The sequence below is a fragment of the Tachysurus fulvidraco genome, chromosome 3 (assembly GCF_022655615.1).
Source record: "Tachysurus fulvidraco isolate hzauxx_2018 chromosome 3, HZAU_PFXX_2.0, whole genome shotgun sequence".
NCBI classification, from domain to species: Eukaryota; Metazoa; Chordata; class Actinopteri; order Siluriformes; family Bagridae; genus Tachysurus; species Tachysurus fulvidraco.
Genome location: NC_062520.1, coordinates 20,272,173 through 20,294,336, shown reverse-complemented (window position 1 = coordinate 20,294,336; position 22,164 = coordinate 20,272,173). Strand labels below are relative to the sequence as shown.

Genomic DNA, 22,164 nt, shown 5'->3' with positions numbered 1-22,164 from the left:
ATTTTCTGTTTCAGGAAGTTTTATGTATGTGACCTTGTAAGGGGCCCTTGAAGTGTAACCTGAGGGTCAGTGATTTTACAGTGATTTTTTTTCACAATCCACCATTATCACATTTGTTATATTTAGTATTGAGTTCTTATAGATTTTAGCCTGATGAATTCCAAGACAAGTAAATCAATAAATTATTTAAACTTGGAGCTAATTTGATTTGCTAGTGGAAAGTTCACTATTAAAAGGTTCTATGGCTCCAATAAATAATCAAAATAGTAGTGTACTCATTTAAATAATATTCATGAAATAAATCTGTGGAACATATTTTACTGTTGCATGTCCTGGCTGCAAGAAATGTAAATACCTGCTCTTTATAGCTCACATTTATGAACATAATACACAATTTTAAAAGGACATTTTAAAAGGTCTCACAGCGTAGTGAATAAACAAACAAGTAAAGCTTGAAGGCAAGTGATTTAAAATTTGTGCTTCACAGATGATTATTTGGAATGGAGATTTTGTGAGACTGCATGAAATAACTCCTTAATACCAGGGAAAAGTGAGACATAGGATTGTGTGTGTGTGGCATTATGTGGTGGAGTCAAAGCAGAAATACTGAGACAAATGAAAACAGGAAACTTTGCTTTAGGGCAGGTTTGTGTTATTTTTTTTCTCTCACTCTGCCACTTACTCTGGACAATTTGCTTTCTATTCCTAGAACCAGGCATATTTTCAGAACATCACGTTAGTGCATAATTTTTTTTTCTTTAAAGCTGCAGTAGGTAACATGTTTTGTTTTAAATGTAAAAATTAGCACTTTTAGGGCACTCTATGCGACTCACTGTGGAAAGCTTAAAAATTGTCAGTGGTCACCACAACATGTGAAACCGTGTACCTGCTATAATCTATGAATTTTTTATCATGGGTTTTTATTATCACCACAAACATTACAGATTAATTATTTTCTTCACCTATCCCAACTGAGGAGATTGGGGTCGGAGCAAAGGTTCATCTACACATGTGGACAAAATTGTTGGTCAATGAAAGAAAAACTCACAGGTCACAGAAAAAACTTTAAATCTCACAAAAGTAATAAATAAATAAAAATTCTATGAATGTTAACCAATGAAAAGTCAGACATTGCTTTTCAACCATGCTTCAGCAGAATTATTTAAAAAAAAATAAACTCATGGAACAGGCCTAGACAAAAATGATGGTACCCTTAACTTAATATTTTGTTGCACAACCTTTTGAGGCAATCACTGCAATCAGCTGCAATCAGACAATTCCTGTAACGGTCAATGAGACTTCTGCACCTCTCAGCAGGTATTTTGGCCCAATCCTCATGAGCAAACTGCTCCAGTTGTTTCCGGTTTGAAGGGTGTCTTTTCCAGACGGCATGTTTCAGCTCCTTCCAAAGATGCTCAATAGGATTGAGGTCAGGGCTCATAGAAGGCCACTTTAGAATAGTCCAATGTTTTCCTCTTAGCCATTCTTTCATGTTTTTAGCTGTGTGTTTTGAATCCCCTGAGACAACTCTTTCCTTCGCTTCCTCTGGTCCATGTTCAGTGTGATACACACCATGTCACCAGACAACACAGTGACTACCTGGAGCCCTATATACAGGCCCACTGACTGATTACAAGATTATAGACACCTGTGATAATAATTAGTGGACACACCTTGAATTAACATGTTGGGCTTTTGGTCACATTATTTTCAGTCTTTTCTAGGGGTACCATCATTTTTGTCTAGGCCTGTTCCATGAGTTTCTTTTCTTAAATAATTTCGTTGAAGCATGGTTGAAAAGCAATGTCTGAATTTCATTGGTTAACATTCATAGAATTTTATTTATTATTACTTTTGTGAGGTTAAAGTTTTTTCTGTGACCATTGTGAGTTTTTCTTTCATTAACCGAAGGGTACCAACAATTTTGTCCATGTGTGTATGATACAGCGCCCCTGTAGCAGGGTGGGTTAAAGGTTATGAGCTGCCTTGATGCCTGGTTGTTTATGTTCTCTCATGAGTCATAATGTTATAAAGCAGCACTTCAAACGTATGAAGCTACCTGTAACATGAATGGTTTGAGATGCATTTCAAAGACACGATGCTAACGAATCACAGAACATCTGTTCGGTTGGAGATAATAAAGCATATGACGTCATTACAGAAACAGTTTATTTGAAAACAATTGCAAATAACTTATTTATCCCTAAATTGTGCCCTGAGATTTGTGGGCATTTATGTCAGGGCATGCCCTGCCATGTCTCCTGGGATAGTCTCCAGGCTCCCTGTGACTGTATATAGGATAAGCAGTAGAGAAAATGGATAGATGGCTATTAAATGGATAAATTTGGAACTCTTACAGTTTGGGCAATGTTACAATGTCCTCTAAATATTTTACAAGGCAACTGAAACAAGCTTCACCTTCCATGTTGCTTGTGTTTTACATTCTCCCAGAGCCATGACTTAAGTTTAACTGCAAGGAGTGAGACAAAAACATTCCAATTTTATTAAACAAAGATTAACTCACCAGCCTTTTGCAGCACCTCAAACCATTTAAATACAGAAATTCAACGTTGCTAATACTATGTCCTGGCTTGTGCTTGCACATGTGTAAATGTGAAGGATTGGCAACCATAAAAGGCAGTCAGTTAGCAATGTTTTCAGGTCACATTTTCAACTGGAAAGTCATTTTTAAAACAGACAAGTCAAACTGCAACTAAATAATTATGCCCAATAAAATGTAGTCACTCAGACAGTGAGTCAGTGGAAGCTTACACTCATTTGAATCGTTTTAATGGCATGACAAGTCGTTTGCTCCAGCACAAACCTCAGCCACATTTAACAAAACACGTTTTGAGTTGGAGTAATAAAAACCTAGCGCTGAGATGATGAGAATAAGGAAAACATACAACATAGTCCAGCTCTATATGTGGATCAATTTTGTTCATCATAACAAAAACTAATGCACACAGAGGAAGTATCTGACCCAGATCAGTGTCGAACCTGCACATACAGGCTCGTGTCTGTTTATACAGCTGAATGAGCTGAGACATTCTTCACACAGATACCTGTCCCTGTTGACCTGCTCACGACTGTCTGAGGTACAGCTGATATCTAAGGGGAACTGTTCCGTTTGTTTTTGTTACATGCCTTGGATGGGATCACTGAAAGTATCAGGTCACAAAGTTGATTATATACCTAATGTTTAAAAGCAAAGCATGGAAGGCAGGTATTGATCACAGGAGACAGAGGATTATTTACTACTGTCTCTGTTGGAAACCAGAGTATTCTGAGTGTTTGAATGTTCACCCTCTCAGTGAGATTAAAATATCAAGGTTTGGTTTCTGGCTGAGTTAAACTAAGCCATGAAAAAAAAGGTTCTCTCTAGAGAGTGTGTGTGTGTGTGTACAAGTGGGTATGGCTTAGAACGCAAACAAAGGAAATTGAAATAATAAATTATAACGGCAGTTTTTGCTATTTCATTATTTTGTCACACAGCTGCAATTTTATGGTCCTAAAACCTAAAACTTACAACAAGATCTCTGTCCAAGAAATGATAAGCCATAATGCCAAAGTGAAAATATGACCATAGAGCTGCCTGTAATGTCCCATTGTGTATTTCTCTAGACTCGTAAGAAAAAGAAAATGAGATCAGAAGGTGAAGTCATACTGAGGAGCATGTGAGCCCCCATTATACTTACTCTCTCGCTAATGATAGTTACATTAGCTAGTCTATAAAACAATTCTAACATCTATACTTAATGTTCAGTTCATCAACACATGAAGACATAGCATTAAATTATATGTCTTGTGTATGCAGCTAAATACCACCAACATACACATATTTATAATACAAAATATTAAACCTTGTCTGTTATTTTTGTTCCTGCTTTTAGCACTATTTTAAAAGATTCTTAATAAATCAGTAAATTCTATGGTTTAAAATTGACATTATTACCATGTTTCCGTCCACAATCACCATTATAATTTAGAATGAATCATGCATGATGGAAAGATAATTCAACAATTAATGTTCTATTCCTCTTCACATTGTTAATCATATTTATTTTACTGAAGAATTAAGCAATTTATTCACGAATAATTACAATTACCTTTGTAATGTGTCACAAAACCAAGTAGTATAACTGTGAGTTTCAAGTCAATTCAATTCAAGAAGCTTTTATTGTCATTTCAACCATATATAGCTGTTGCAGTACACAGTGACATGAGACAACATTTCTCCAGGATCATGGTGCTACATAAAACAAAGACAGAGCTAAGGACTTAGTCCTAGCCACATGAAGTGCATCTGTGCAATCTGGTGCAAACCGTGCAGGACAAAAGACAAGAAGACGGTGCAGGAAAAATCACAGTGACAAGCTTTCCTCACAAGTTTTCTTTGTAATGTGACAGATAAACTGTAATGTTTGAAGATTTGAATACATTTCAGCTTTATCTCTGATGCTAACGCAGGAGAGTATGATAAAAACTATTATTTTTTAAATGTCCCAGAGTCCCTGCTTTGGATCCTGCACTCAGGTGTACTGTCTCTCTGGAGTTTCTTTTCTCCTTGTACACACAGGGTTCCCTTCAAGCTCTCTGGTTTCCTCCCACTTCTTAAAAACGTGTCAGTTGGTGGATTGGCTATGCAAGGTTTGTATGTGTGTGCAGTGTATTTATATTAAATATAATATAAAAATATTAAGTAAAACAAACACACATGTGCACACACAACTTTTTGGTATAAAACATTTAAGATATAGATATATTATTTACATGCTACTAAATATAACATAAACTGATTAAAGACAGATAGAAACTTGTAAGTTTAAAGTCTAATGTTCTGGTTTGTACTGAAACTAAATTCAGACATTCAGAAATCTCACCAGATGTCATGAAGGTCCAAAGTTTACTTCTACATCCATGTGGAAGTACATTTCACTGGGTACCCTGATTGATTATGTGGCAATGGGAAACATGGTTAGAGCTCAAATAAACATTTGTGGGGTTTTTCACCACATTCCCCTAAACAAACCCATTGCACAGTCATTTTTCCTCTTTAGTTTGACAGGAATCACTTCAAATGTAAAGGTATATGCTGGACAAATCACATGATATACAATATGCTACTGTTGTACAATGGAATATATAATCATGGATGGATTACAGCTGCTATGGGAAACCCTGTGGGCTTTCTGGGGCCTAACTGCATTTAGAGCTAGTATGGTTCCCACATAGCAACCAGAGACTAATTACTATACTGTATATATATATATATATATATATATATATATATATATATATATATATATATATATATATATATATACCTGTACCTGTATCTTTATCTGTATCCATTTAGTGCTCCAGGTATCCACATGGCTAAACTAGAAGAGGTGTTAGTTTTAGATATTAAATTTAAACCCTAGCACTATGCCTCTAAACAAATACCCAGCAATGTTAGTATGGTCTGTGAGCTACTTCACCTGAGTTCATAATTAGGCTCAACTAGAGATGTCCATGAGATGTTTTTCAATTCCGATTACACATTTTGTATATTTACTTGTACCTGGACATGATTTTTCTAACAAATTAATTTGTTCTATTTACCAAAATAAAGTGGAAACCTCTTTTCTAATGTAAACATCTGTGACCCAGACCAGGCAGATACTAATGCATCACAGAATTCATGTAAAGATTGTAGTCATGTTTCTTACCGCTTTACTTCATGTCGCCTACCACCTACTTACATATTTTTAGACACAACACTAGACATCTCAGAGGAAACGTGTTAAAACAGGGAGGGAGAAATTGTACGATACTCCACACAAACAGTAACCCAAGCTCAGTAATCGAGCCATGAATCCTAGATCTACAGTATGAGGCAGCAACACATCGCAATGCATTACAATGCTACCCTACATGAATGACCATATTTCTTCAGTTTATGTGTCTTGATCTTTTGTGTCTTGAAGGTAATTGTTCACTACTGTTTAAAATCCTGTTAAAATTATTACAGTGAAAGATTTTGTATTTTCAACATTGATCTAGCAAATGTAATCTTGCTGCACACACAGGAACTACAGTTTTTTTTTCTTTGTATTTTTTTAGCATTAGAATCTGATATAATAAAAAAAATATGACCATTGTGTTCCTATTCTTATTAACCACACTAAAATGGTTTTGTATTTGAACAGCTGTTCCCTACTACTATTAGACCTCTCTCGAGAACACTTAGCACTTGCAAAATATGAGCCCACCCCTTCTTTCTCAGCTTCCAGCCAAATTTCTCAGTTAGTAAATTTCAGATATATGCAATTGTTAAAAATCTAGTCCATGAGCGATCATCTACCACTTGGACTGCACACCATTATGAGATTATTTGTTTTGCTTTTTTTTCAGGTATTTTGTTACCCGATTCATATGTATTAGTTCTACATATCACATTCTTTCTTTATTGTACTCCTAGTTACATGGCTGTACATAAATATCATCACTTACCCACTGCTATAAATTATTTAATAGTAGCATCGTTTATACAATTCTCACTTTCCCATGTAGTAATGAATATGGGAATTATAACCCAAGTGGACTGTATGGAATGTGTGGCTTTGGTTCATTGTTTTCTGTAAGATATATATATCCCTCCTGGATTCACAATAATGTGTGTACAGTACGGGAAACATGGGAGTAGGGGTGACTTTTCTCTATCATGAAATGATATTTACAGATATGTCATTCACAGGATGAGGTAAAAGATAGTGTATATGAGAGAAAGTGCGTTAGCATAAATCTCATCACTTCTTCCCAAAAACTGCTTGCTGTATTGTGCAATAGTCATAAAATTTCTGGGTTTACTATAGAGCGCTGAGCAACCCAAGAAGGAGATTGGGAAGACTTTTCACATGGTCTCTTATCACATGGATCAGATCACAGAAAAGGGGAATTGTTTAACGGTCCACACTATGAAAAGCAGATAGTTTAAATGATATCCTCTATCAGGTGTATACTGTAAGTGTTTAACTGCTTTTGTGAGTGCATTATTGGTTAATAAAACTGCCATAATTTACAGTGACACGGAGTTTATGAGAACGAAAAGTCAACAAATGAGAGGAGTTTATGGAAACACAGCATACCATTAGATTCAGAATCCTTCTTTGATGACTATGCACACCATATGATCCATATGACAGCTTGCCTTTGGAGCATTTCATCTTGCTCATAACTTTACTCCAGAGTCTAATGCATTGCTAACAATAACTTGGAGCAGAAATGAAACCTCAGGGTTTGTGTTTTGAGGTAATGAACACATTTTTGCTGTTTATTGCTTTATAAATGAACCTGAAATCCATGCCACGTATTCAAAAACCAACATTTACCTAGAGACTCGGTATTGCAATATTTTTTGTCCAATTTGAACTGGAGGAAGGTGAATAATTTTCATTGTGACCCCATCCATCTCAATCCAAGCCATTACAGTAAATTCTTGCTATAACCATTGTGCATGTGAATATAGGGAAGATAATTCTGCAGTGTTAAATTGAGAAATGTCTTCAGGTTGCTTAGTTGTTCCACAGGGGGATGTCATATTGCATCCTCTTACTAGAATAAACACAATAAAACACTACAGCCATACAACTACCATATAAACAGCTGACCTGTACAAATGCAAATTCATACACTTGTTATATCAGCAAATCATATGCGGCAATACAACACATACAATCACAGATACAAGTCAAGAGTTTCATTTAATTTTTACATCAAACATCAGAATGGGAAAAATGGGCTTTGACTGTTGCATGGTTGTTGGTTACACCTGGTCTGTTAGTTACACCAAATGTTCAGTGCCAGCGAGTCTTTACCAACTGTAGCTTTAGATTCAGAATCCTGACCGAGATAAGTGGAATTGGATGTGGTTGTTTGATGTTGTAGCCTCCACAGCATGAAGTCTAGCATAATCGGCTTTTCTGCTCACCATGGTTTTAATGAGCTGTAATTTTAATAATCTTAAATTCCCTAGCTTGAATCAATCTGGCCATTGTCTTCTAATCTCTCTCATCAATAACTGCTGTTCACTGACTGTTTTTTTTTTTTTCTTTAACCATTTTGGGTAAACTCTAGGAACTGTTTTGAATGAAAACCCTGGAGATCAGCAACAACTAAGCCACATTCACTGAGATCAAATTTTTACTTTTGTTTCCCACTTATTTATATATTATGATGTGATCATTTTGAACACTATCAACAGTAATTGTATTTGGTGTTACCAAACAGCTGACCCATAAGGATTTGGAAATAAATCAAAGGATAAATGTGAAAGAATGAAATCACAGCAAGTAAATATAAAAAAAGATAGAAGTAAATGTTAAAGGTATAGCTTTAGTTCATAATCGGCTTGCAGTTTCCATACATTAAATAAGGAGGTTAACTGGTTGGATTGTTTAATGCACTCAAACATGTAATTACTCACAAAAATAAAAACAAAAATTACTGCCAATGTAAATGATACTGTACATATACAGTTAAGCAGTGTGTCCTGCCATAAAGTGAATTAAATATCATTTTTTAAATCACTCTGATTATATGTGATGTCATTTAAATATTTTATGAGAAGACACTGCATACCAAATTATCTCAGTTCATGTGAGCAGGACTCACAAATTCTATGATTTTATTATATTGGCCTTTTTAACTTTGTTCATACATGAGCTACTAAAGTGGTTCTCATATTCCATTGACTATTTTGGCAGGAAGGACAGACAGTATTTTATTTCATAGTTATTGGGCTCTAGTAAACAGTAAAGGTCATGGATGAGTTGTACAACAGTCCTTTGGAAACCATTTTAAATATTTTAAGCATAGTACTCCATCTGTGGCCTAAAAACCCTCAAGTGATAGTTATGTTTTATCTGGAAAAAAAATACTTTTTATGCTTTGAATGCAAATTCAGAAACTCATCAACAAAAGGCAGTAAAGTTTTTGAACCAGAGGATATGTGCTATTTTAGTTAGGTGAACTGTGGTCTGTAAGTCTGTGATGTTAAAGGAAATTACATATTTTTGTCAAGTTTAAACTTTAAAGTGAAATATAAACTAATACATGCATTGAAATATGCAATATACACAAATAAACACTTTACCTTTTTAGGCTTGCTAACAACAGTTTATATTAGTCTATTGTACTACAAATCTACATTAACCTCCTGAGACACGTATGCTACTGTTGTGTACATTACAATTTCTACTGACTGTTTGTCTTAATTCATAGCTGATAACTATAAATTTAATCAGTGTTTTCAAGGAAGCGGTTTCGCAAAAGAATTATACCTAACAGTCCTCATATAAGTTTGGTACAATAAATATATATAGACAATGAAGTTGTGAGGTCATATGAGGACATATGAGGACATTCGGGTCTCAAGAGGTTAATAATGATTTCATATACTGTAATTTGCTTAAATGGACTGTGAGTGTTCAGGTATTATACTGTGGCTGTCAGATAATTCTTTTGTACTCACTGCACAATTGTTCTAAATCAGAATCAGAATCAGATTTATTGGCCAAGTGTGTTGACACACACAAGGAATTTGGTTCCAGCAGTTTGTGACTCTCAAAGGTAAAGACATAAATAACACTATACTATACAATACAAAAAAAGAATAGGTTTGATTCCATTATGTCAACAAGTTCTGCAGGTTGCCAAGCTCTGCTGGTAGTAAGTGGTGTACATCAAGGATCTGTGCTTGGCATTCTTGTCTTCTATTTGCATACCAACTTATTAAGAGAATCAATTTCTCCTAACATACCTCAGAAATGTCTCAAAATGTAATGAGATTTTAATCACAAAATTACCAACAAGCCCAGCATGCCATTATTATCACCATCAATGGTGATCTCATAATGATGGATATTTTCACCGGATAATATGAAGATCTAATCATTCATATCTGATTGCACATCAGACACAACTTCTTATCTAGGCACTTTTCATTTCAAAACTAGACTACAGTAGCTTTTGTCTAGTATTAAGTATGCACCATTACACATACCAAGCACATTATGAAGACCACCTGTAAATTTACACATTCATGCAGATCCCGTCTAGCAGCTTTGGGTAATGTTCACATCAGAACCCTAAACCTATAGTAATGAAGTGGAAGGAAAAGCTTAACATGATGCTACCAGCACCATGCTTCATTGTGGGGATGGTGTTCTCAGAGTGAGGAGAGCGATGGGTGTTAGCTAGATATTGCCTTTTGGGCCAAAATGTTCATGTCAGGCAATAGAGATTTTTCCATATGTTGGCTCCAGCATGTCCTGTGGCCAAAGATGATTTTAAAAGTCTAAAGAGAATTTTAGATGACTCGGCATTTTCCACCGGTTTCCTTCGCTGATTAATGCCATCCATAATTGATCACTGATTTTCTTTTATGAATTGCCTATTCTTTGAAGAGTGTTTTTATTATTATTTTTTTAAATAATCAAACCATGATTTCAAAACTGACTCCAGAAGATCCAGGATTCAAGAAGATCTTCATGAAGCTTTTTGTTTAGATATGTTCTCTGGAGTCTTTCAAGAATGTCTATTTATGTTGTGATCACATGACACTTAAATTTTACAATGGTGGACTCTATTCATCTAATAATATGTCTTTTAAAGGCAACTGGTGGCACCAGAACTAATTTAGAGATGTCAGTGAACCATATACAATCTATCATAATTATTAAGTAGTGTTTCCCATTCCACATCAATATTATCATCTATTTAACATAAAGTCATAATATAAAGTCCCAATTCACTCCATTTGAGTTCCAGGTTGTAATATTACAAAATGTGGAAACATTCAAGGGGTAAATACTTATGCAAGCCAAATATAGGTTTTGTAACCGGTAAGTAAATAGGATCGTTATTGATGATGCTAAAACCATACACATGCGTTTTGCCAGACAAGCATCATATCAAGTGAGTAGAAAAAAACCATATCGAGTTTTGAGACAGGGGAAAAGGTTAAACAAATTTCCAAAACCCCAAAGCATTATCATATGCCATAATACATTGTTGACACAACCCATGTAGAACTTAGTAAATGATGGATTTGCCATGAACAGAAGAATGGCTTCCAGACTCACTCTTGGTTTTCTGTCTACTTATGTTTCCATTGGCAAGACTCTCTATGAACATCTTACTTTTCACAAGGAGCCTCATTGTCCATGCATGTGTGGTTGGACTTTATGAGCACTGTAGACAAAGGAGGCAGTAGCACATTGCATGTGCTGGAGTAGCCCCCATCTCCTCCTACTTCATGGTGTACAAAACTAGGCATCTCACATACCAGATGCTCTGAGGTCTCCAACCACTTAGTTCATGACTCCTTAGTGAAGCTGATTGTAGGAAATGAACACCAATTTCTCAATCGTTGTGTTGCTCTTTTCCCTTGAATGTGAATGAATTATTCTCTCTCTACAGTGGGTTAATAACTAAGTGGTTCAGTAGCTAAAGTTCTGGTGCTGTTTTCAACTGTACAGCAACAAACCTGAACATGACCTAAAGGAAAATAAAATTTGATATCTCCAAGTGAACAAAAATGGTTGAAATGTATTGTACAGAAGTAATAGCTCATAAGTACAGAATAAGCTGTTTAGCCATCTGCAATCTGCCATAACTGGAATATTGCATTGTAGTACAAGTTACCCAACAAAGGAAGTAACAACAATATATGGAACATTCCTTTTTCTGCCAAGTGATCCTTCCTTTGGGTAAAATTTTGGAGCTTGGATCCATGTGAATATATCAGTACAAATACAGATGTGAGGAAAATCATAGTATCGTGCCTCTTAGAGCTTTTGAACTACATATCTATAGGCTATGTGATTTCTTTTTTATTGTACAGTTTCATAGAGTTCATATGGTCACTGTACGTTAGCCTTAAAGCTGTATCCCACTCCACTTAGAGCTTGACAGCCACATAGCACTACAATATAAATCTCAAGTCTCACCTCTGGAAAGAATAAAAATATTTCTCAAGTTCCAGTGAAGGAAAAAAAATCCATTTTTTTAAAGAGTAATTTATTGCATTTCATCAAGCGTGCAAAGGATTCGAGCTGTAAACTGTTCGTTCTGTGTGTTTATTTTCAGTTTTACAGCCATTACAAGCAGAATTGTATGATTTGTAGTGTCTGCAAGTTAACGTGAGGACATTTCATCCAGGATCATTCTCAATCCACTTGGAAGACAGAATGAGAGTGAAGGTCAAAACAACATGATGTCACTGTATGTCATTTTGTATCGAGAAATTCATTACTGACAAAGTCAAAACTTCACCGCAGCAATTCAGATAAGATAGGTCAAACTTGAAAAACAGAGATTTAGTGTACCCACAATGCACAAGGTTTTTCCGGGTCGCAACTGGAAGACAACTCAGTGAGGCAATGCTTGTGAATCTGGAATCTGTTTAGCAAATAAAGATAACCAAATGACAAGCATGAGAACAGGAAATCACATTATGTGCAAATAAATTGGGGACTTCAGTCGAATATACTTTACCTATATCAATAACTGATTCAGCTAATGATTTATATTGGCTCTGTTTGTTGAATTTCCTCAGCACTCAGTCATGAACTCTACATTTAATGACAATCATATGTACCCAATCTGCTACCTCATTGCTATCCCACCACACCCACCCACACACCCAAATAAATATATATATAGTGAAAACACACATCACCATGTGTGCACACACATCACCACACAGACACCTACTCACCCACACACATGCAAGCTCTCTCTCTCTCTCTCTCTCTCTCTCTCTCTCTCTCTCTCTCTCTCTCTCTCTCTCTCTCTCTCACACACACACACACACACACACACACACACACACACACACACACACACACACACACACACACACACACACACACACAAACAGTATTGGTATGTTTGTTTGTTTCTGCATCAGTGATTCTGATTTTTAACAGTTTGAGAATTTGCTATTAGAAATTGATTGTAATTCCCAAATTCAAATTTACTTCAAACTGTTTTGAAAACCATTTGAACACTTTATAGCTTGCATTAAGGATTTTCATATTATTTCTAGGCATGGCAACCTGGCAATAAACTGTTTGCCAAAAACCATAAAGGAAATCATCTATGAAGCCAAAGCTTGAGCTGGATAGTCACAACTGCACATTGTATGATTGAATGGTGGAAAGTGGCAGCAAATATTTGTCCTAAAACTACATGTACATGCACAACCCCCACACACAAGTTGGATGACTGATTTCTGGGTCCTAATCTCTAGCTAACAGCCTCACAGCCAAAAACATGAGCTCATAGGTCTTGCTGTGGGGATGATATAAGCCACCAGTTAGCTACTGCTTACATTACAAATGACCACAAGCAGCAAACAGCAGAGCTTTAGTAGATAAATCAGTGCTGCGAAAAGGGAGGGACACACATCATTATTTATATCTACTTACATTCTTCTGTGATTTGAAAGCTAATGCAATTTTTGTGTTTGACATGTTATAATGCCTGACCTACAGCTATTATTAGTGTTCTTTACTTAAGATAAAGTGCACTGTGTTCTTTGTGCAGAGTTTCTCTAAAGGATTAGTGTTACACTTATGATATAGCTTTAAAAGGCCTGCATATAAAAGACCTTCAAGAAGTTTTATTAAACTCACTCATGGCCATGTGCCTCCCAGAGCATTGAATTAATCACAGTGCATCACTCATCACAAAGCAGGATTTTTACTGCACACAGTTAATATATTCCAAACCATGCGGCTGAATGTAATAAGGAACACGTATGTGACCCCCTGCCCTCTCCCTCTCAGACTAAAATGGAAACCGGGCAAGCCTGCTAATATCCATTAATAATAACAATCACTACAAATTTGAAATTTCCTGTCACCTAGCAATACCACTGACAAGGAAATCTGACCCTAAATATGCTATACATATAATTTCTTCTGGAAGTTTATTAAGTTTAGTGCCACTGTTTCTTTATACAAAAATCCCCACAATGACCACAATCCAACCTAAACGAGTTGCTAACTAAAGCATGTTACCAGCATTGATTGACATGTGTAAATGACAAAAAAAAAATCAATGTGATATAAAGATATAAAACCAGGTGGATTTCTGAGAAATGCTGATTTAAGTTTGATTTGCGTTACATTTTCAAACCAAAAAAATGTATATGTAATTTATCTGAAAAATAGACCTAGAAATCTTGGTGCAGGGGGTAGATTAGGTTTAAGTAATTCAACTTTAAATAATGTACAAAACCCTATTTAATTTTAGTGGCTCTACCCCCTGTAGTGTAGGAGAACTTTGACTTGATCTGGTGTTATGGAGTAAAGCACCTGGTGCAGAAATACATAAGGAAGTTCTCACAAGGGAGAATGGATAGAGAAAAGAATGCTTTGAATTTAAAGATCTGTTAAATTAGCAGAGAGGCATTGTTAGCAGAGCAGCAGGCTGGTCCCAAAGCTCTTCTTAAGAAGGCTTGAAATGGACTTTACAAGGCCAGGCTGAAAGGCCCCGTTGGTTTTGCCCTCACCAGCTGCCTCCTTTACAAGGCACACTTCAAAGATGAGGTCCTGACTCAGACCACACCTAGCATGGGTTATGGAGTTTCGGAAACGCAGCAAGGTTCATGGGTCAGTATGATGACTTCTTTTGTATGGTATGAGGACCCTTACCATTTGTGTAAGAAAAGTTCAGTAGTTTATAGTATTCAGACTTTTCAAAATAAAATTCTTTAGTGCTTATGTTTAGAAACTCTGATAACAGTGGATAGCCTTAAGGATCCCTAACTAAATTTAATTTAAAATCAATTCAATTTTATTAATGAGAAGAATCTCCTCTTTAAAACTTATGATCAAAAGTCTAAACATCGTCATTAATTCATCTTAAAGTCTGTTATTTTTCAAAGGATACAGTCTTTGCTGGGCTCATTCTATAGACATATTATGGTTGTTATGTTCCTGAAGAGGTTATAGATCAGAGCTAGGACATTTTTTGACAGAAAAACACACTGCTGTATGGCCCTGGTAGTTGAACGGTTCCAATAGAAGGACACATGAAGAAACCTGACAGGATCTGGATTTGACTTTTTGTGTACTGTGAAAATAATTGTAAGGTTATGTAGCTAAGGAGTAAGGAATATAAAATCTGGACCTGGAAAATGGCCCTGATAGTTAAAAGGCTAACAATTTCTATTAACACATTTACTGTCATTAGGTAACATATCTGAATCTGAATGTTCCATAAAGCTGAGAACCTGTAGAAGTAAAGGACTGAGATCCTGAGTATATTAAAATGTGATCCATCTGGTTGTCTTTTCTTTTTTTATATAATATAGACAGTATCAAAATCAAAGCATTTGTTTAAACTAAAGAGTAATATAAATCTATGAGGACTGTCAGAGTGACTTTGATGGGTACTGGATTCCACAAGGTTCTGAGCAGTTCACTTTTTCCATCTTTCAGGCCCACTGACCTGCTTACTGTCTGAATTCTTTGGCTTCTGAGTAACGGGACAATTACAGCATGGAATTTCGGGGAGGACTGACTTCATTTGTGCTCCTGAAATAGAGAGACCGGTAGTCAAAAAAAGCAGGGCCACAGATAGGCAATTACCAGAAGGCATCAAAGCAGTGAGGTTCGTGTTGCCAAATTATTCCTACTTACAAAGTTGACTTTATAAGTGCTTATTTCCGCTCCACTGCTCTATTCAAACTGCTTTGGTCTATTCATATATCTAATGAGATATAACATTTCACAACTATTTATGCCATTTTTGTGACATGTAAAATATTCTTCCTCTCAGTCCCACTTCTCTGGTTTTAAATGGGCCAGATGCAGAGACTGTGTCCCATTAGGGTCGGGTACTTGTGAGCTTGGCATCTCCCCAACACGGGCTAGACAATCGTGTCCCTCAGCATTCTGGCCGTCCACCCGTCCATTCGGCCGACTCCGTAATGAGCCAGTCGGTCTGTCTGCGGTGCTGTGCGAAGGATTAGTTCCGAGTTTTGACAGCTCTCTAACCTGTGCCAAAAACCAGAAGGAGGGGGGTTCTCGGTGAATAGTTTTTAGATTTTAACAGTGGAAGGAAGGGAGGAAGTTGGAGAGGCAGAGGGAGTAATAGCAATCAGATGCTGACAGCATAGCTCTGCTACTGAACTCATTCAGAGATATTAAATATCATTTGTGACACTGAGAAATGGATAATGAAGAAAATCAGGTTTAAAGTGACAAAATTCTGTGGGCAGGTGATGTCAGTTACGAAGTAAAGTAACGCTGAATACCTAAAAAGTTCCCCAAATAAAGAGCTATATACAGAACGCTGTAGAGAACGCTAAACCAAATTCAACACTTCATTTCCACCATTATTTGTGATTTTAGATGCTGCTAAGACATTGTCATTGTCTTGAAGTCATTCACTGACCAACAGTGAGTTATCAATGCCTTCAGTGATCTTCTCATCATTTTGTCTATTTCTGAAACTTGTTTAAACTCAGATTAGTTTAATCTCATTATCCTCTTGTCACAAGCACGGGGGTAAAACGGACCCAAATGCAGGACAGCTTAACAAAAACAGGTTTTAATAGCTTAAAAAACACGAAACAGAGACACAGACTCGAGACAGGACGACAACAAAAGACAACAGAGGATTCCGCAAGGCAACGTGGTTCAACTAAATAAACAGGACAATCAGAAACATGAGGAACAGGTGTGCAGAAGCGGGCAGGAAGAGACAAGGGCGGGGGAGACATGTGACACAAAACATCAACAAATGCACGTAGCCAAAGTCAGGGCTGAGTCCTGACACCTCTGCTCTCTGTCACCTTTAAGGGCCTGCCTAAAGAACTCACTCCCTTTCTGTAAACACCTACAACTTACCTGGTGAGAATGGTTCTTGGAATAACGCTTCATGAGGCAGGACTGCACTGTGGATGAGATAGATGCCAGTCCAGTCCACACAAATTCACACATTTATCTTACAAAATCCACCTACTCGGACCCACCTAAGCCGATCAGGTTTTACAGAGGTGGAACGAAACCATAAGACCTGGAGGAAACCCACATGGGCAGAGAGACAACATGCACAGAAACACCACACAGACAGTAACTTGAGCTCAGGACTGAACCAGAGACCCTGGAGCTATGAGGCAGCAAAACTAGCTACTGCACCACTGTGTCACGCTTTCCTAAAGCACTTCCTTTTTAATCAGCGCTCTGCACAAAGTCTCCAGTGTGCACATTTAGCTAAGGTTATGAATATATAATAAGAATAATATAAAATTGCCTGTAGCCTTCACATTCAGCAGGCATATGTTTGTTTTAACCCTTAAACGCTCAGTATGCTTCTCCTCACAAATCATATTACTTAGTTATTACTATGAATTATTCAGTGACTACATTGAGACTAACGGGAATATAATGGATCTTTGTTTAAAATCATCGACAGCTTGTGGGTGTTCAGGGGTTCAGAAAGAAACTGTAATAATTTCTGTTTATTAAAACTGTATGTCTTTTAGGTTAGCATGTTAGCAGTGTTCACTATTTGTGGGTTGAAGAGAGGGATTTGTTTTCGTTGATTGTGTTTAGATCTTAAGTAGTGATACAGAACACAGTTTGTAGAAGACCATCAGGTTTCAATTTCTCACCAAGTCAGTGAAGGAGACATGTTTAAATCAATAAATGTGTATGAGCTCCATCGCATTTTCACTCTGTATTTTGCATTTACAGTGAAAGAGGGGGAGCAGTCCCCAGCCACTCCCCCACCACTACTATACTCTCTCTCTCTCTCACACACATGCACACCCACACCCTATAAAGCCAAGGCATAAGGAAACACTCAGCCATAATAACATGTGGAACTGTTGAGGGATGAACGCTAGTGCAACACACTATATACTTTTCCACTTATTCACCCACTCAGGCTGGTGCTTGACACACTGGTTCTTTAAAGAGCAATCTGCAGAAGGAATATGAACTCATAATGATTAAATCATCATGAAGCGGCTGAGTCTATCATCACAGGATTGTTGTAAGACAACGCTGGATTTCCGCAGAGTGTTGCTGTTCACTAAGTGAGGGACAACGGTTTGTCTTGTGTTGGTGAATAGAATTGAGGGGCAACAAGTCGTGTTAAGGTCTGTCCCTGTTTCCGTGTGAGGAAGAGGAAGACCACAGCCCCTCTTGCTGGAAGGCTGCGAGTGTGAGACAGAGCAGGTGACGATGTCCTTTGCCATGGTTCACCCGTCTCCTGCCCGTTTCCTTTACTCTGAGATTAGCACTCTCTCAGAGGATGATGAGAACGGCAGCGAAAGCTCAGGATCCGAAGACAAATCCTTTCATCTTTCCACTCCTGGGTACAACGCTATCAAAACAGACTCTCGCAAACGGAAGTACGGCTGCAGGCCATCAGTCGAAGTCACAGATCTTCACTTGCCAATCTCAGAGACCCGACAGCGTAATGCTGCCAATGCTCGAGAACGGGACCGCACAAACAGCGTGAACATGGCTTTTACAGCTCTGAGGACACTCATACCCACTGAACCGGCTGACAGGAAGCTGTCTAAGATCGAGACGTTACGGCTGGCCTCCAGCTACATCTCTCACCTGGAAAATGTACTATTGGTGGGAGAAGCATGTGGAGATGGGCAGCCCTGCCATAAAAGCACAGGGGCTCTACACAACCATCTCCATAAGACCATAGATGCGAGTCCAGACTCAGAGAACTCCCAGCCCAGACAGATCTGCACTTTCTGCCTCAGTAACCAGAGAAGACTGGTGAGTATCAGAAAGCAAAATAGAGAAATTTGCTGATATTATATGAAGTAGTTTAAATTAAACCACCTTCCCTTTTGAAGGATTGTTTATTTATCTAGAAGTTCTCATCCTTAAGTTATTTAATACATTTATCCTTTTATTTGATATAAAAAATATTTAATTGCAAAGTCTCTTTATTCTCTAATTGACCCTAATTTTGGAGATTTAGTGGATTTATGCTGCATAATGATATATATATAGTTTTTGTATTTATATATTTATGTGTATAAAAATGTGCTAATTTTTATTTTTTTATGTATAATAATAACTAGAAATTGATCAAAGGTTTTTAGAGTCGCACTACATGCTCAAACACTCAACCAACACATTTTAAAATAATTTCACTTCATATTTATTTCAAGGTAACTGTCCGGACTGCATCACACTCTGCCAGTTCAGTGACATAGACAGTGCATCTATTATTTTACAGCACATGTATACATATAATACTTTTGCATTACATTTTCATCATAATCAATCTAAAAAAACTTGACTAATCTATCTTCTGAAACATCAGAGTTTTGTTTGTTTGTGTGAAGCAATTCATGTATAATATGTAAACAGCCAATAAAAGTCAGGAATATGGTAGTGAGTATGTGAAATGACATCAGCACACACAGAAAGCTATAGACAAATGACTGTGCATCCCACATGGCTGTGTGCAAATCTGGAAACATCTGGCTCAAAGAATTACTACAATTCCAGTTAGATCACTGGTCTAAGATCTATGAATGTCCCTAGCATTCTAATTAGTGCCAGCTTCCCTGCAGAAGCTCTTAAATCATCACTTTATCACAATCTTAACCATATGACCAAAGTCTAGTACCTGTTTTAACAACTTTAAAAGAAAGTCATGCAAGGGAAATAGCTCAATAAATACAACATAAAGGAAATTCTCTGACATCTTTGAATGCCGAATTAATGCTTAAAATTAAACATAAAATATAATTATGTGCTTCGGGTAATTCAATAACACTGTTTTTTATGTGTCCAGGCACTAACAGAAGCAGGCACGCACACAAACACACACACACACACACACACACACACACACACACACACACACACACACACACACACACACACACACACACACACACACAATAAACATTCTGGTCCTTTTATGTTCAGCTTTAAGAAATTTGTAAATCACAAATCAGTTTCAGCTGTAGCACATGGCTCATGGCTGCAGTGATGTAGTATTACTGTCACATAACTGTTACTCATTTTTAACCTTTAAGAGTTAATTTGACTACAGTAATCCACAGTTATATATTGTTACACATCATGCAATACACATCAGAATTCAGATACAGACGCATGGTTTGAGTGTAGGGATGGCACTAAGCTCAGGTTACTAACAGTGTGAACAAGACTAATTAATGCCAGCTCTGGCTCTGACAGCACATAAGTGTAATTGGAAAAAGTGAGGCATGCTGCCCCCTCAGCTGACGTTATGGCCAGACACGCTGTACCTCAAGGAGATCGTGTTCCCTAAAAGCACTCAATTTCAGATAAACCCCTAATTACTTCTCACGGCACTGAAGAAAGGCTGGTGGCTTTTTATGGTCACTTATGCCATTTAAGATTAAAGCTAGTTTAGTGTCTGTATTTTATGTGTTCATATCAAGATCTATTATAATCAATTCAAGTGACTAATATCTTGAAATTGCTATGCAGTTGACTTATTGTTATTTCTTTGGTATTTCAGAACAAAGACAGAGAAAGAAAAACAGCAATAAGAAGTTAATGATGAAGAAGAACATACTGTGCATTCACCTGAACTCTAGCTTTATGTTTTTCCTTATCTATTGTAAGTATGCTACTGCAGTATCATACATGAACTTTTATTTATCCTGTAATTGTACATTTATTAATGGACTGCATCACTGTGGACTAAACCGATCACTATGCAACAGTTGCTTCATGTGACAGAGCTTTGAGGACTTTATTTTCCAGCATTAGCACACGATGTTTGTGCTGAACAGGGCACATTAAGACTCTATATAAATCTGAGCATTGAGAAGACAGAGGACTGCATAAAATATTCACGATATCAAATGAAGAAATCAGCACTGATTTGCTAAATACTATACTATCATGGAGATGAATCAGTTCACCTTTGACCTGCTCCAGCTTTATCAGCAGGAGTGGAATAAAGTACTTTCAGATTTATAAACATCAGCCTTTACCTGTGTCTGATTTGCTTACAATGTGAAATATGCAGATGACATACCATTATAATGTGAAGTAAACAATCTTATTTATGTTGTAGGTTTGTGTCACTTATTAATATTACATTTGTCAGATTTTGGTATCAAAATACCTTTCTATGTACATAACACTAGTGCTTCAATTGCTATTAAATCTTGTTAATTCCTAGATGAAAAAAAGAAAGACAGAGAAGTAAAGGGATGTGTGTGTGAGACCACTGGAGGTTTGTTTTCACAGGAGATGAGATCTGCCGGTTGAGTTCTGGTATATCTGGAACTATCAGTCACAACCTGTCCTCTACTTTACCTGTAGATTCTGTTACACATCTACCCCTGCCCCTGGCCACACACACACACACACACACACACACACACACACACACACACACACACACACACACACACACACACACACACACACACACACACACACACACACACACACACACACACACACACACACACACACACACACACACACACACACACACACACACACACACACACTCACACACAGAGTCACAGAGTCATTTACTTCTATCAGTCTCCATGCTCTTCTTTTCTATCATTCCTGCTCAGCATTTTATTGCCTTTAATATTTATGATCAAAATCCATGTTCAAATCTCAGCATGGCACAATAATCATATGGTCTATAAATTCAGCATTTTGGGAAGGCATTAAAAAGGAATGATCCATGCTTTATATGTGCAAAAGAAAAAATAAGTACTTAAAGTACTTAAAAGTACTTAAAAAAGGTTTTTAACCTGTGTTAAGCATTGGGCTGATTGTAATTTGATAACATAGACCCTGTTCTAAAATAGAGGTAGTACAATTGTACAGAATTGCCACCTTGCAGCTCCAGGATCTCGAGTTCAATCCTCAGCTCAACGCTAAACTCTCTGTGCTGAGTTTTGCACGCGCTCCCTGTATTCATGTGGATTTTCTTTGTTTTCTTCCATAAAACATACTGGTAGGTAGATTGGTGATCCTAAATGTGTGAATGAGTCTGTGCTCATGTGTATGCATGGTGATGGACGGGCAGCTTGTTCAGGTTTGCCTTGTCCTGCAGGGATAAACTCTGGATCCACTGTTACACTAACCACGA

The 22,164-nt window shown here is 37.1% G+C and overlaps 1 protein-coding gene across 3 annotated transcripts; it reads left to right on the top strand.

Annotated features, from left to right (window-relative positions):
• The first annotated feature begins 9,563 nt into the window (after nt 1-9,563).
• Nucleotides 9,564-21,064, top strand: scxb (scleraxis bHLH transcription factor b). 3 transcript variants are annotated; one of them, XM_047810742.1, is made up of 3 exons: nt 9,564-9,615; nt 15,498-18,806; nt 20,557-21,064. In XM_047810742.1, exons 2-3 carry the CDS (start codon nt 18,252-18,254, stop codon nt 20,593-20,595), a joined length of 594 nt encoding a protein of 197 aa, XP_047666698.1. In that variant the 5' UTR covers nt 9,564-9,615; nt 15,498-18,251; the 3' UTR covers nt 20,596-21,064. The 3 variants fall into 3 exon arrangements, with proteins under 3 accessions (XP_047666698.1, XP_027004577.1, XP_047666697.1); XM_027148776.2 differs by having other exon boundaries at nt 9,567-9,615; nt 17,760-18,806; XM_047810741.1 differs by lacking the exon at nt 9,564-9,615 and having other exon boundaries at nt 12,940-15,669; nt 16,413-18,806.
• The last annotated feature ends 1,100 nt before the right edge of the window (nt 21,065-22,164 follow it).

Coding starts and splice junctions, on each gene's coding strand:
- scxb (XM_047810742.1), top strand. CDS start 18,252: ATGTCCTTTGCCATGGTTCACCCGTCTCCTGCCCGTTTCCTTTACTCT. Junction 18,807..20,556: donor TCAGTAACCAGAGAAGACTG/GTGAGTATCAGA, acceptor TTGGTATTTCAG/AACAAAGACAGAGAAAGAAA.